At 37.0% G+C, this 15,051-nt stretch overlaps 2 protein-coding genes and 1 non-coding gene across 5 annotated transcripts; 2 read left to right on the forward strand and 1 right to left on the reverse strand.

Annotated features, from left to right (window-relative positions):
* Positions 1-7,097: 7,097 nt before the first annotated feature.
* On the reverse strand, positions 7,098-11,595 carry LOC103717321 (G-type lectin S-receptor-like serine/threonine-protein kinase At1g11330). Of its 3 annotated transcripts, none has more exons than XM_026808531.4 (6): positions 10,642-11,595; positions 9,683-9,846; positions 9,373-9,583; positions 8,470-8,707; positions 7,861-7,948; positions 7,098-7,758 (listed from the first exon to the last, which is right to left on the reverse strand). In XM_026808531.4, exons 1-6 carry the CDS (start codon positions 10,688-10,690, stop codon positions 7,471-7,473), a joined length of 1,038 nt encoding a protein of 345 aa, XP_026664332.4. In that variant the 5' UTR covers positions 10,691-11,595; the 3' UTR covers positions 7,098-7,470. The 3 variants fall into 3 exon arrangements, with proteins under 3 accessions (XP_026664332.4, XP_017700716.4, XP_089781008.1); XM_017845227.5 differs by having other exon boundaries at positions 7,861-8,011; positions 10,642-10,809; XM_089924882.1 differs by lacking the exon at positions 10,642-11,595 and adding an exon at positions 10,409-10,545 and having other exon boundaries at positions 7,861-8,011.
* Positions 11,596-11,697: 102 nt separating this feature from the next.
* Positions 11,698-13,248, forward strand: LOC103717320 (calcium-binding protein PBP1-like). The gene has a single exon (XM_089924883.1). The coding sequence runs from the start codon at positions 12,747-12,749 to the stop codon at positions 13,098-13,100; it is 354 nt and encodes a 117-aa protein (XP_089781009.1). The 5' UTR covers positions 11,698-12,746; the 3' UTR covers positions 13,101-13,248.
* Positions 13,249-13,321: 73 nt separating this feature from the next.
* TRNAS-UGA (transfer RNA serine (anticodon UGA)) lies at positions 13,322-13,403 on the forward strand. Its single transcript has one exon. It is a non-coding gene; the product is annotated as a tRNA-Ser (tRNA).
* The last annotated feature ends 1,648 nt before the right edge of the window (positions 13,404-15,051 follow it).

Below are 15,051 nucleotides of genomic sequence, written 5' to 3' on the forward strand. Positions count from 1 at the left end.
CAAATTTTTTGGGTTGGGATCGGGTTATACATGGACCCAACCTGGCCCGATCTTCTATTTGGTTGGGTATGGATCCAACATTAGAACCCGAACAAGGAATCAGGTTGAGTCGGGTCATTTATGACCCGATTCGACCAACCCATTTGTACCCTAAGGCTGAAAACTGTTGAATTCTGTTATCCAGGGCAAGGTAGTGAGAAACAACTGATAGACCATCTCCTGCGAGAAATATTGCCAAGGTTCCCAAATTCCCAACCAAGCATTGCATCTTTCAAGAACTGCAACATGCTAATAGCTCGCACAAGCTCAAAACCAGTAATCTTTTGCCAATAAAATATTGGTGGGTCAGTTGTGCATTTGAACTCAATTATGCCATTTTTATCATACCTCCCAAAAATAAATCAAAATAAAACTGAATAAAAAATATAATAGAAATCTTTTTCAAAAATAAGTTCAATGTCAGGATAAGTTCAATGCTTGACAAGAAGCCTACCAAATACTAGTTTGATAAAGGTGGAGAAGATAATGGTCAAAAATTTTATCCTTCAGATGACTCCTATCTGGGTTCTTCCCACACAGGAGATAACATCGTTTCGGCGTATGTTGATCTCAATCCAGATTTATTCGTTGTTGCTCAACTTTCATTGATCCACCGCTGCAATAATAGAACGACAAATTGATATATTTCTATTATGTACACACATTATCTGCACTGTAGTATGGTACTCATGAGATCATTTGCAGAGCATGTCTCACTGCTTTCCATCGATGAAATGAAATTTGAGTGACTTCTCCTTCCAAACAATGCATCCTGTTTTGGATTTGGAACATTTGCGGCACTGCTAAGCATGGAGACTACCAGGGACATGGATGACTCATCTGTTGGGAATCCTTGCAAACATCCGAGCCCTACTTCAATGCATTTGAGTAAGACCACGAGTCACCTAATGATGGATCAATCGACTCTAGAACTCTGTTTTCCTTCCAGTGTCCATGCCCGATTCAATCAAATTCAACTACTCAGTTTTGCTAAAAAATTTAGAGAGGGAACTTAAAGGAAATAAGAATAAAGAAAAGGCAGGGTGGGGAGGAAGGTGTTTGTTAGTGCAGTGGATAATTCAGTTACAGAAAGCAAGGAACATTGCATATGAAGAGAAGTTACTTGAATATGTACTTACATACACCAAAAGGTTCAGAACTTTCTTTTTTCTGAAAAGTAATGGAGGAAGTGAGGCACTTCCCCCAGCTTTATTGATGAAAGAAATAGGGAGTTTACAGGGATGAAATATTTACAAGGGTGGATTTATTTACAGAAGAAAATAGGAGGCTACAATAAATTCATTGAGACCCAGTTGTCATCAAGGGGGACAAAGAATTCCAAAGTATCATGTAATTGTCAATCATTTTATTGTAGCATGAGGATAAAGAACTCCTTGAAGGTACGGAGTGTTTTCTGGAGAAACAGTGTTGTTGGAGGATTTTCTTCTAAAGAAGATTCTCAGAGTTCTATTCATGCCACTAGAAGTTGATTCTGAGCTCTTCTCATTGACAACTAAATCTTCCTACGCTCCAAATTGTCCAAAGAGCATGAAGGTTAAGGGACCGACCTTTCAAAATGAGATACAACACCAATAATGATCAAATAATTCTTGTAAATGGGCACCGGATTAACAGAGTTTTCTCATCACCAAGAATAGTTGTTTCTTTTACCGCTTATAATTTCTAAAAGTAGATCACCAAAGCCACATCAGATTTCTTGGAAAACTACCCTTCCATGGAATACTCAGAGCCTCAAAGGACATGTAGCCACTACATTTCATCGTTCATAACATATGGTTTAAGGATTTAGGAAGTGAGCTTAACCAAATGCAGAACACCATAGGCAAAAGAAACCCACTATGATTCCAAAATAGTGCACACTATGATCTTTCTCTTTGTAGAAAGAAGATCTATCCGACAATAGAGTAGCAAGATAGGAGAAAGAACCAACAACAAATAAATCTGGTGAAGCATTGGAGAATAGAACTAGATAATTTGTTTAATTGAAGCTATAAGTATTCCATGCTTGAATAGCTCCAGAATCTTCATCTTCTTTGGACAAGTTATCTAGTCAGTCCCTCTATTGATAGAGTACGAAGTAGAATATGTGAGTGGCCGAGTGCGTCTACTACTCGATTCATCACACTGGACTTATGTTTGATCACAAAGCTGAACCATTTGAGAAATGCAACCTGTCACGCCCTCGCCTGCGCGGAGCACGTGAGGCACCCAATGCCCACGTGGGGGCCACATGAGGGGGGAACACGAGGCTCCCCTGCTAGATATTGTCCGGTTCCGGGGCTTCACGCAAGCGTCCTTCACCCCTCAGTTTTGTTTTCCACCCAAAACGCATCTGCAGGATTTGGAGACACCCGCCTCATATGGCCAGGCTCTGAAACGAATCTTTCCGATGTGGGACTATTGGGCCTCATATCCTTCCCACCATCAGACAAGAGCCGTCCTCGGCTCTGATACCAAATGTCACGCCCCCGCCTGCGCGGGGCACGTGAGGCACCCAGTGCCCACATAGGGACCACATGAGGGAGGAACACGGGGCTCCCTTTCCAGATATTGTCCGGTTCTGGGGCTTCATGCAAGCGTCCTTCACCCCTCCCCGGTTTTGTTTTCCATCCAAAACGCGTTTGTAAGATAAAAGTGATATTTAAAATTATTCTATGGTTATATTGAACTTATGAGCCATATTGTGAAAATGGGTGTTTGTTCTAACTATCATGGTATTGAACTTATGAGCTATACTGCGAAACTAGGAACTAGTTCAAACTATCATGGTGATATTCAAAAGTTTTCTAATTATCATAGCATTAAACTTATAAGTCATTTTTATGAAACATTAGGAAAGGTTCTAACTACAGTGGTATTAAAGTCATGAAACTATACTATGAAATTAGAATTGGACTCCAACTATCATTGTATTAAACTCATAAGTCATACTATAAAACTTTGAGAGAGAGTGGTTAGATATAAAAACTTTCGGAGAGGATACTAAATGTCATGATCTTGAACTTATGAGCTACACTAAGAAACTTTAGGAAAGGATGATTAAGCATGGAAACTTTGGGTTCTAATTATGGCGGCATAAGCACCCTCTTGCTCTCCATATGCAAGGCATCGTCTTAACCTTTCCTGACTAGGATCGCTCCTACACCTGTAGCATTCATGATCGACCTCCCTAGGCTGAACTGGCCGGGAGAGGAGAGGGTCTTTCTTCGGCAGGTGATTACAATTTAAGATAGGTTATGAAATATCTCGACCGTTAGAGGCATTTAATACTCCGATCCAACTAGCGCACTCCTCTATTTCCGATACGCCTGTAAGCTCGCCTCAGTCTTAGACTTTGCCTTTATTTGCTGAGCAGAAAAAATTCTTTTACATGCTATTCTACAAGCAGCACTCGTTACCTCCCAAAGCTACCTAGTCACACAATGCAGTCAGAGCTAGAGACGAGGATGGACCGGACGTCTCCACACCACTCTGACGTAGATGAGGAACAAGCTTGTGGCCATACGGAATTTGACGGCAAGCTTGAACTTAAGCTATATCTTGCTTTCAATGATAATGCTATCAAAATAGTGCTAGCATAGAATGAGCAAAATGGTCAAGAAAGCCAATTTACTATGCTAGAATTACTTAATCACGTCAAGAGAATGAGGTGGGTGCAATAAACCCTTATTAACGCGTTAAAGCAACTCTCTCATCAAATGCTTAACGCTAATGAAGAGAAGAAAGCATTAAAGCTCACCTCATGGTATTAAACTCATGAACCATGTAATGTAACTAGGAGACGGTTCTAACTATACAGTATTAAACTCATGAGTCATACTATGAAACTCATGAACCATGTAATGTAACTAGGAGAGGGTTCTAACTATTGTGGTATTAAACTCATGAATCATACTATGAAACTTTGGGAAAGGGCTCTAACTCTCTTGGTCTTAAACTCATAAGCCAAACTATAAAATTTTAGGAGAGGGTGATTTAGCATAGAAATTTTGGGAGATAGTTCTGACTATCACGGTATATGAAATGGAGAGAGAGTTCTAACTATCATGTCATAAAACTCATGCAACATACTATAGAACTTTGGCAGTATAGATTGAGACAAGTATCAGAAGAGTCCATAAAGAAGCCTTATGATGGAATTTGGAAAAGAAAAAAAAGCTTCCATTAGAAATATTACAAAAATAAAGGTGATATTCAAAATTTGTTCTAAATGTCATGGTGTTAAACTCATGTGTCATATTACAAAATTTTAGGAGAGGGTAACTGAGCATGGATTGAGGTAAGTATCAGAAGAGTTCTTGGAGAATTTTTATGATGGGTTTTAGAAAAGAAAAAAGTTTCTATTAGATATATTAATATAATTAAGGATATGCATGATATACCAAGGATCTACTTTAGGTCCTTACATTTTTATGCTAGTTATGGATGAGCTTAGTAAATATATTTAGGACAATATTTCTTGGTGTGTAATACTTGTGGATGATATAGTCTTAGTAGATAAACTTAAGATCAGGGTAATCCTAATCTAGAATTATGAAGGAGTACATTAGAATCTAAGAATTTTAGGTTAAATAACACAAAGATAAAATACATGGAATGTAGTTTTAATAAAATTAAAAATAGAGATAAAGGTGGTGGATAAATTGAGGATCACAAGATTTCTAAGAGTGCTTATTTTTGGTATTTAAGATTAACTATTCATAAGGAAACATTGAAGGGGATGTATTTATAGAATTAAAGCAAGTTGAATGATTATCTTAAACCTCTAATTGCAACAACAAAAAGGCCAACTGGTACATTATGTGATCATAAAATACCTGCCAAATTGAAAGAAAAATAAGACAACCATATGACGAACTATACTTTATGGTACAAGATGTGGACATCTAGGAAAAAATATATGTGTAAGATGAGTATAGCCGAAATAAGAATGTGGAGATAGATATGTGGTAGCACAAAAAAGATAGAATAAGAAATAAAGTCATTTATAAAAAAAAATGGAGGTAGCACCAGTTGAAGATAAATTAAGAGGATGGATATGTACAACATAGGTTGAGGGATGCATTAATATAAAAGAGTGATTTGATATATGTAAAAGGAAGAAAAGGGGTAGAGTTAGATGGGAATCACTGGAGATAAAGTAGTGAGGAAAGAATTTAATATCTCAATATCTTTTAGACAGTATGGTCCTATACCAAGCAAATGGGAGGTCAATGATTCATGTAGCCGAACCTAACTAGTTTGGAATTATACTTTCTGCTGCAACATTCTTGACATAGCTGCTGAAGCTGGCCCTAGAGTATGTCTTTTTAGCAGTGACTTTCGGATGCTGCTGCCAAAATCCAGAGAACTTGTCACAGTAACTGACATCGTTGCTATCATAATCTTTGGCAACAAAACAACATCTTGCAGCAACAAGTTATATCCCTCTAGAATCATCACCAATTGTTCTTTGAAGTTTGGATAAGCAAGCAGTTTAGTGACTTAGAAATTATTCCTTCCTCCACTATAGGCACAACTCTACTAGTTTTGATATTCTAGGACCTCAAGCCCTGGTAATCCACGTTTGCGGCAAACAATTTTCATGCCTGAGCATAATTTAGTAAGTCTCAGCATCAGAAGATTTGACTTCACCAATTCATCATTGCACTCTATGATGATTCATTGTGACTAAAGATTAATTTTAGATACGCTTCACAAAATATTGCAGTTCAAAGATATATCAATTGACTTAAATATTTGTGAACTCTTAGTAGGGCTAAAGTTGCCAGGAGATGATTTACAAGATGCTAGAACATTTTTGTTGAAGTCATATGTCAGCATAAAATAAGGAGAGGAGCAGTAGAATCTTAATAAACTAGTCCTCTTCCAGCTTCCAGAAAATTCATATTGTTCGCTTCTTTTTTAAGCTCTTGTTGATGATGACAGCTTCCGAGAAGATCTCAAAGGCTCGAAGTTATTCAAGAACATGCAAAGCATAGAAGCCAGATATCTATTTGATTTTTCTTTTATACAACTTTTATTCAGTAAGTCCCAACTTTCTGAACAGCCTCTCGATGGCTTTTTGAGTCTTCTGTTTTGCTATTCAAGTCACTCCTTGAGCCACCTCTTCATTTCAAGATGCCTTCAAAGAGTTACGCTGTCTGAAATTTTTAGACAGACTTATTCATGGCAATCAAATGTCTATTCAATACTATACAATGGAGCTTCCACAGGAGAAATTTTCCCTAAACCTCTATTCCAATAGAAACAACTAAATTTCTGTTAACATGAATATTATTGTAGACACTGCACATAAGTAGTTTTGTCTAAAGTCTAAACCACCAATTCCCATGCCATGGAAACAATCACAATTTTTAACCACAATTTCATCAGCTTTGTAAAATGGCTCCATATATGAAGCCAACTGTATGTCTCACATCTCGTTTTCCATTGAACCATTGACGAAAGTCATCAGAAAGTCTCAAACGCGTGCTTCTGATGCTATACTTCGTCTTGTTCAAAGTGACCTTCTCAGTCTTTTGTTAATCTTCTTGAATTGGTTCTCTTACTTCACATGTCATTGAATAAAAGTAGATTGCCGAAGCCCATTTACTGATGCTAGTCCCTAATATTGGAGGTCTCAATTCAAACCTATTGCACTTCAGGTTATTGGCATGACTAAACTGCATTCACCTTGAAAGGCTGGATTTCTAAGCAATAAATAGCACAGTTTAATCAACTGAGGTTTTGAGATCATTTAGCAGACATGCAAATCATGGGATATGCAGAGGACTTGCACTACTTGTGACAAGGCTTGACAAATTTTAGAACAAGAATAAGATAAATTAAGGTGTAGAAGATACTCATTTAATATTCAAATTTTACCCTTTGTTCAGTGATATTCCATACAAAACGGTAACTTAAGTAATTCACATCAATTTGCTGTTAGGAGTTTCTGATAGTTTAAGAAAAAACAAAAATGGAAGTACTAACAACCTTCATTGAAAGGATGAACTGATAGACAAGAACCAAGACTAGGGAGTGAGCTGATCATCTATGCATCCATGCTGAAATAAAACAGCAGAAAACAATTATATCATACGGATTCTTACAATAGACATCTTCCAACAAACTTAAAAAATTACAAACACCAACACATATACCAAGGAAACATCCTTGAGCAAAACTAACCAGGTACCTTGCTCATAATTACAAATACATGCATGTTCCATTGCTTTCATAGGTGAAGTGCATATAGTATTCATGTGCCATTAACTGCTTAATCTTCACAATACTGCTGTCTTCATGCTGTAACAAAGATGCCATTTATTGATTTCAGCAGCAATATAACGTGTTGCTGGAGTTTTGGCACACAATCATTATAATACTTCTAGAGTTAAGTTTATAGATTTTGTATTACTTTATAAATTATCTGCAATCTAAATTAGTGTAACTGAGATAATTTATAGAGCATGCTTCATTGCTCTCTTCTAGACTTCTCCCTCCAAAGAATGCGGCTTGTTTTGGAGAAGGAAGATTTGCATTACTACTTAGCATAGAGACTACCAAAGAAATGGTTGGTCTATCTGTTGGGTTTTCTTGAACACACAGTAGTCCCACTTGAATACATTTGAGCACTTCTGAATAAGACAATGAGTTCCCCAGTGATGGCTCAATTAGCTCTTCGACTCTGTTTTCCTTCCACAATGTCCATGCCTGAAGTGTGAAATATTCAATTTGTAAATACGTTAATATCAATCCATATATCAAACATAATTGGAACTAGCTTAAGAACAGTGAATCTGAGTAATTACTTACATATCCCAAAAGGTTAAGAGCTTGATCACCATCAACAAAATAACTATTCCTCTTGCCGCTTACTATCTCCAAAAGTAAGACACCGAAGCTGAAAACATCAGATTTCTCAGAAATTTTCCCTTCCACAGCATATTCGGGGGACATATAGCCACTGCATTTCATCATTTTAAGCATATGATTTAGTGTCTAGGACATGAACCTAACATTCTTTTGAATAGAAGACATTCTTAACATTCATATTATCATAATTACTAGTTGCATGAAAGTTTTCTAGAAAAGGAACCAATACCTGAAGTTACATCTGAAACTCTAAGATTATGATGACACCATTGTGAGAGTTTTGAACCCAACAAAACTTATAGACCATCTGTTTCAAATTATGAAAGTAAAACCAAACTGACTATATTCTTGTGGCATTTCTGCCTTGTAGTTTTAACATATAATTTATATATGGTTTCTATTAACTTAGTTCAAATAAAGAATATTCTCTTTTATAGTGCAAATAATATGTTTATATACACAAGCATACTTATGGGTATAATATACACATACTCTTACATATGCCAAATGTAAACCATTTCTTGATAGTACTAATGATTAATAACTTACATTGTTCCAACAACTCTGTTTGTTGTTGCTTGAATTTGATCCCCACCAAACATTCGTGCCATTCCAAAGTCAGATATTTTTGGATTGAACTTTTCATCTAGTAGAATGTTGCTCGCTTTCAAATCTCGGTGGATAATCTTCAACCTAGAATCCCGATGAAGGTAGAGAAGCCCTCGTGCAATTCCTTCAACAATGCTGTAGCGTTTTTCCCAATCTAAAATTCTTTTATTCATTGCATCTGATTAGTTTGTTAGTGACACAAAAGATCCAGTGTTAGATTATACAAACTATTCTAATCACAATTACAATAGCAGATTAAGGCATGTTTCAAACCTTATGTAGTAATTTGTCCTACAGTAACTTTCAAAGAATGTGCTATCAGTTTTTAAAATGGAAACGGTACTGATGATCAAGATTTTTTTTTTTTTTTCTGAAGTTTTTATTTCTGATCTATCTCAACATCTCATGAATGAAAAGTATTCTATTTTTCTTTTTCCAAACCTCAAAAATGCAAGAATGCATCTACCAATGACAACCTAGAGTTAATTGCACATCAACATTTTAGCACAGCATTACCTGTTCATTATCCTTGACAATCTATATACCAATTTGCAGCTAAGATGATATGGGCATTCCTTTGGCAATGAAGCTGTTTAAAATATGCTTATTGCCATCTTTGAACATTTTGAGAATAAAAAAAAAAGTTCAAAGAACTTCCATCTTGGAATATTGATTAGTTTTTTGTCTAATGGCTTGTATTTGCAGTCTCGGAGGGAGTGTTGGGAAGATTTACTTCAGTAATTATATTAAATCAGCTTAAATGCAATTACTCATCCAGGATTTGTGAAACATAATGTATTTCTTTAAATTTGTTTAGAAATCAAGTATGGTGATTAATCGAACCAAAGAGAAAGTCATCCAAGCTTTTGTTGGGCATGAACTCGTAGATCAAAAGCTTCTCTTCTCCATGAGTGCAGCAACCCAAAAGCTTAACTAGGTTCCTGTGTTGGAGTTTCAATATCAGTTCCACCTCATTCTCAAATTCTTTTAAGCCCTGTCCCGAGCCTCTGGATAGTTTTTTCACTGCTATTTCTTGTCCATCAGGAAGTCTACCCTGGAGTTATGAATATATGTGTTTAAAAATTTACCCAAGCTGAACACATTGATTTAAAGATCAAAGAAAGGGGGTAAAAAGAAGGAAGAAGAGAAGTACCTTGTAAACTGGACCAAATCCTCCTTCTCCAAGCTTATTTTCAGTAGCAAATTTGTTTGTTGCTGCCTTTATCATGTTAAAATCAAATAGTGGTGAATCCAGGTCTGTTCCATATTCTTTGTTGTTTGCCGACTTGCATGATTGGCTTATTCTCCACCTTATACCTTAAAAATATCAAATAGGATAATTTCATAAATAATTATGTCAATCAAATGGGAAATTACAAAAGGTTGAGAAATATACAGCATTAGTTGATGAAACAATTCAATTAGTATGATTTTCTGTATGTAACAGGAAAAGATATTTCGAACACCATGAGCTTTTCGAATAACCAGAACTAATCTACTTTTGATTCAAAATCAAGATGTGTTCCAAGGAAACCATTAGAAAGTTACTTCCTTTTTTTTTTCTTGGCACATAAAAAAAAAAAAAAAGTTACTTCCTTTCAGAACCTGAACACTGCATGCAACTAGAGGCACCATGGTTGTCCAGATTTTTCTTTTTTTTGTTTGAACACATTCCACAAACATACCTTGTTGCAAATAGTAAACATCATGTTGAACCCAAACAGAGAATATATGTATAAAAGAAACTAACAAAAGTGAAACCCAAGTCAACAAAAATTTCTTCAACGAATATTAATCCTACATGAGATAGCATCAAACACACAAAAAAAAAAAACAAGAAAAAAGGAGAGAGAATCATTTAGAAATGTATATCAATCACCAAAGGGAAGAATTTTTGAGAAATCAATCTGCTAAGGCCCCAGTTGGCAAAGCTTTTGAGGGGCCAGAAAAGAAAAAAAAGAATCTTCATCTTTTTGAGCAATTCTCAGTAGGGAGAAGAAAAACCTCACGCATTCAAGTTGATCTTCGTCGGTGACTTCTTCAGTTATAACCAATATCAGTTGAAAATGGAATGAACAGTAGAGGTTAAATTATGTGAGAAAGGAAAATTACCTCTTTGTTTGTAGAAATGCTTCAACAACTTCAACAGACAAAAGTGCATGATGTTTCCAAAACGAAGTTTGAAGTTGGCACAGTATTAATCCCTGTATTTCTGTTAAACTCTCCAATAAAATGCAAGAAGTGGCATTTGAAAAGAACCTACATTCTATATGCAAAGCAAACCATAACAATGTCCACTAAATGACAATTTTATAATCTTACAAATAAAGAATTATATATACTTGTCAAACTTCAAACTTGTAGGGCAATAAAAGGTTAGTTAGAAGAGCAGTTGACTTTAGAACGATAAAGCTGGATTATCCATATTTAACAATTCCATAGGCATAAGGCCTGAGGAATACAAATTTTGACTAAAATCTCTGTGATTATGTCCTGATGTCATCTTAACGACTTGAAAATGATATTCGGGGACAGCAAGATAAGTGCGAGGAAGGAAAGAAGTAGCCGAAGGATGTTAAGGAAAAAGAAATTATGGTTTGACTAAGTGAAGTCTGGTTCCATCCACAAAAAAAAAAAAGACTTGTGAAAACTGGAAATAAATGCAATAGAAAAGATGAAATCGCTTCTCAGATATCTTGTCTTGCAAACAGCTAATTGATGGAAGTTGGATTTAAAAAGAAAAAAATAAACAGCTGTCTCCAAATGAATGATTTGTCTCTCTGAGTCGTATCTATGTCAGCAATTAAAAGGCAGAGGATAGCAGAAGCTCTAATCAATGACCTAGATTACAAAATGGATGGAGAGAGGAAGGAAGGGAGGCAAGCGAGATCCCAGTCCCATTTCTTATTTGGTTGAAGTGTTTTGAGATCTGTACAAAATACGATCTAATGGTTGATATCATAAAAGAAGATCAATCATTCTTTTGCTCAACTGAATATTAAAAAGGTGAATGGGAAAAATTAAGAAAGGAGACAGGGGATGCTGGCGAATCAATTGAAGTTTCGAAAGTTAATAGCTTGCCCAGTTAAATTGCATCTTATGCAGCAAAGCATATGGAATCTTCATTATAGGTTTTTTCGGTTAATATTTTATTTTCTAACTCCCACAAGAGTATCTATACTCGAATAATTTAAATCATCCTATTTACCAAAAATAAATTTAAACTTATTGGATTTAGATCCAAATCCAAATCACACACTTGGCTAGGTGAGTTTTCTTGGGTCCCAATTTCACGAATCTGCATTGGTCCGGTCCAACTATGGATTATGCCGTGAAAATTTGGTATGTTCTGTTTGCGTTTGATCATGCCATTTTGTTTACGATTTGACCGGACCAATTTTAAAAGATTCATATTGGAGTTTCATTCTGTATTTGATACCCATTAAAATCATGGTTGGAGTTTAAATTGGAACAAGGGTTGGATCCGGTCTCCCCAACCGGTTTCCACCCCCCCAAACATTTGACATCAAGGATGCAAGTTGTAAGAGTCCAAGATCCAGGCTGACAAGAAACCCAATTGAATGTGCTTCTTGATTGAGACTCATTGACCCATTCAAAATTTGACAGATCATGCAGGTCAGATCGATTATAGAGTTAGGATTAGGGCAACCACAAGTTTAGTGGGCTAGACCTGCAATTCTTAGCTTATTTCTACAGTTTTCTAAATGGACCAGTCTGAATAAGAACAATCAATTGTACCAGTACCATATCATGTTCAGCTCTATTGCTGTATCAAGTCGGCAAAGTCTCTTAAAAGTTATATCAACGACCTAGGTTCAAATTCCACCCATCAATCTAGCTTCCCGGAACCCATGAGGTACAAACTTTCTCTTCCCTTTAGACATACTTTAGGCCCAAGGCATGAACTTAGAAAAGAAGGATGCACATCTACGTACAAGTCGGCCTATTGGGAGTCATAAACTACTCAAACTCGGGAAAACCCCATGCAGCTTCCAGGAAAAAGTCCGGTATTTGGAGGCAAGGGCCAGGAAATTTAAGCTCCTCTGAACCAAAACCAGCAACCACCTTTCAAAAGCTTACCCTTGCCTGTACCTTTGCCGGAAGGCATCCATACATGGCAACTTCCTTGAGATACCCGGTCCCTTAAATCTCTTATTTAAGTCTCCTTCCCTGCTCTTCTCATTTCCATTGGAAACATGGCTAGTGACTCTCCCCTTAGCTTTGAAGACTTTCTTCCTTCAATGGCTCAGCGACTTGGAGCAGAGGGGCTGATGGAGGAGCTGTGCAAAGGCTTCCAGCTGTTGATGGATCCAGCAAGGGGTCTCATCACCTTTGAGAGCTTGAAGAGGAACTCGGTGGCGTTGGGGCTGGCAGGCTTAGGGGATGAGGAGCTCATGGGCATGGTGAGGGAGGGGGACTTGGATGGAGATGGGGCTCTAGACCAGAGGGAGTTTTGTGTGCTCATGGTCAGATTGAGCCCAGAGCTGATGGAAGTGTCTGAGAGGGTGGTGGAAGAAGTTCTCGAGGCATTCAAATCTTTTGCGGTCTGATAACCTTTTCTTTTGTTGTTTAGGCTCCACTGACTGGTTGTAGGCTTGCAGTCATCTCTAATCTCTATTATGTTACATAATTAAGTTTGGTGCACAAATTCCGTTCACTTTTGTTTTATCCTGTTTTCTCTTTCCTTATCTACGTATGTTTGCATGGTAGATGGCCCCAATAATGGCTCTCTGAAAATTAGAAGATATTATACAGCACCCGGCAAGCATTCGTCGATATGTCCGAGTGGTTAAGGAGACAGACTTGAAATCTGTTGGGCTTCGCCCGCGCAGGTTCGAACCCAGCTGTCGACGTTTTCTCTCAGAACGTCGTTTTTGTTGAACTCCTTCAATTATTTGGTAACGCGCGCATCATAGCATTTGATCGCGCGCATCATAGCATTTGATTACTACATGATTCTGTGAGAGAAAATTAACCTTCTGAGGCCTTAAAAAACCTTGATTAGAGAAAATTAACTCTTAAGAAAATCAACTAACTGGAAAATTACAAATACCCGTTCGAAGGTCTCAAAAGATTTCTCAAACCGCCCAGCTCGCTTGATCACAAAATCTTCTGGCCAGGCTGAGCCTTGAAAACAGCCTCGAAGTAAACAAACCAGGCTCGGGCTTCGGGAGTAATGCCCAGCCTGAGACTAGCCCTGCAGAATTTTTTATTTTTTCTTGCGTTGTTGCTTATATTTAATGTACTGATATTTGTACTTAATAAGATAATAGAAATGTTATAGGTTGCTGGTAATATTTAATTATTCATATTTGTATATAGAAAAGTATTTTAAGTATTTTTAATTTTTTTACAGTCTAAAATAGGATCAGACAGTCCAAGGCCCGGCCCAAAACTCCAAGTCTGAGCTAGGAAAAGTTGAGCCTAGTTGGGCCCAGGTCTAAAGTAAATCATGTTGACCTTTCAACAAAGCTCAACCCATGAAGAGGTCTACTCACTGCCCTATCCCAAGACCTGCAAGCCGTGCTGCCGAGCTGGATGGTATGGTTTAGCTCAAAGGGGCTTGAAACATGTTACCTGTGGGCTGAGGAAGTTTACTTTTGTGCTTTGATATTTCCTTTTTTTCTGTTTTGAGTGTTTCTATTCCTTCTTTTATTGCTCTTTCTTGCACAATCTTCTTCCTTGTTTGCACGTTTCCTTCAAAACGAATAATACTCTAGGTCGGAGGCTTGGGCCTATCTCCCTACTCTCACAAAGAAAAGAAAGAAAGAAAAATAGAAAAGAAAGAAAGAAAGGAAAAACTTCAAACTCAAAATCACATAATCCAAATTCTTGTTTTTGTGATGCATGGAATGAATGCCTACAATAGGAACCGTCTCTAATAAATGGATTTCATAATGGAAAAACACAAAATAGCAGATGCTATAAGGGGAATAAAAATGAAAACGGAATGGTGTTAATGAAAAAGAAAATCACGTGTAAAACCGAGATAACTTGTTAGAATGCCGAGGATTTAGCATGTGATGGTCCTGATAGCCAACATATTTCCATTAAAATATAGAAGAAAAGATTAGTTCAAAGCATCTAGCTCAAAAAACATGGGTAAGCAATTATAGCCTACTTGGTCAAAGGCAACTGTATTAATTCTGGATTGTTTGATAGTCATATCCGAGTTGCATCAAAATCTCTTTTAGCATTAGTCGGGAGTATTGTGGTAAATTATATCTGTTGTTTCCTCTCTCTCTCTCTCTCTCTCTCTCTCTCTCTCTCTCTCTCTCTCTCTCTCTCTCTCTCTTCTATCTAGAGAGAGATTGAGATGTCTGCTCATGCGCGGGGAGTGATAACAAATCTGATAGCTAGGTTAGCTAAATGCGTAGGCATGCACCAACGTCAAATTAACCGAAAGCAAATAAAAAAAGAATAATGATAGTAGCGTAGGTTCAGGTGTCTAGATCTTCAAGAGCTTTTACTACTATCATATCATATGTTACGAGGTATTCT

The sequence above is a fragment of the Phoenix dactylifera genome, chromosome 8 (genome assembly GCF_051530095.1).
Source record: "Phoenix dactylifera cultivar Ajwa chromosome 8, Ajwa_hap1_PhDact_Kaust_v1.1, whole genome shotgun sequence".
NCBI lineage: Eukaryota > Viridiplantae > Streptophyta > Magnoliopsida > Arecales > Arecaceae > Phoenix > Phoenix dactylifera.

What these genes read in the sequence shown, in the direction of transcription:
- LOC103717321 (XM_017845227.5), bottom strand. Translation starts at nt 10,690, where the DNA reads ATGCACTTTTGTCTGTTGAAGTTGTTGAAGCATTTCTACAAACAAAGA. An exon ending in GATTTGGTCCAGTTTACAAG is followed by an intron (nt 9,584 to 9,682) that starts GTACTTCTCTTC and finishes TCATAACTCCAG; the next exon opens with GGTAGACTTCCTGATGGACA. An exon ending in AACAGAGTTGTTGGAACAAT is followed by an intron (nt 8,012 to 8,469) that starts GTAAGTTATTAA and finishes GATGAAATGCAG; the next exon opens with TGGCTATATGTCCCCCGAAT.
- LOC103717320 (XM_089924883.1), top strand. Translation starts at nt 12,747, where the DNA reads ATGGCTAGTGACTCTCCCCTTAGCTTTGAAGACTTTCTTCCTTCAATG.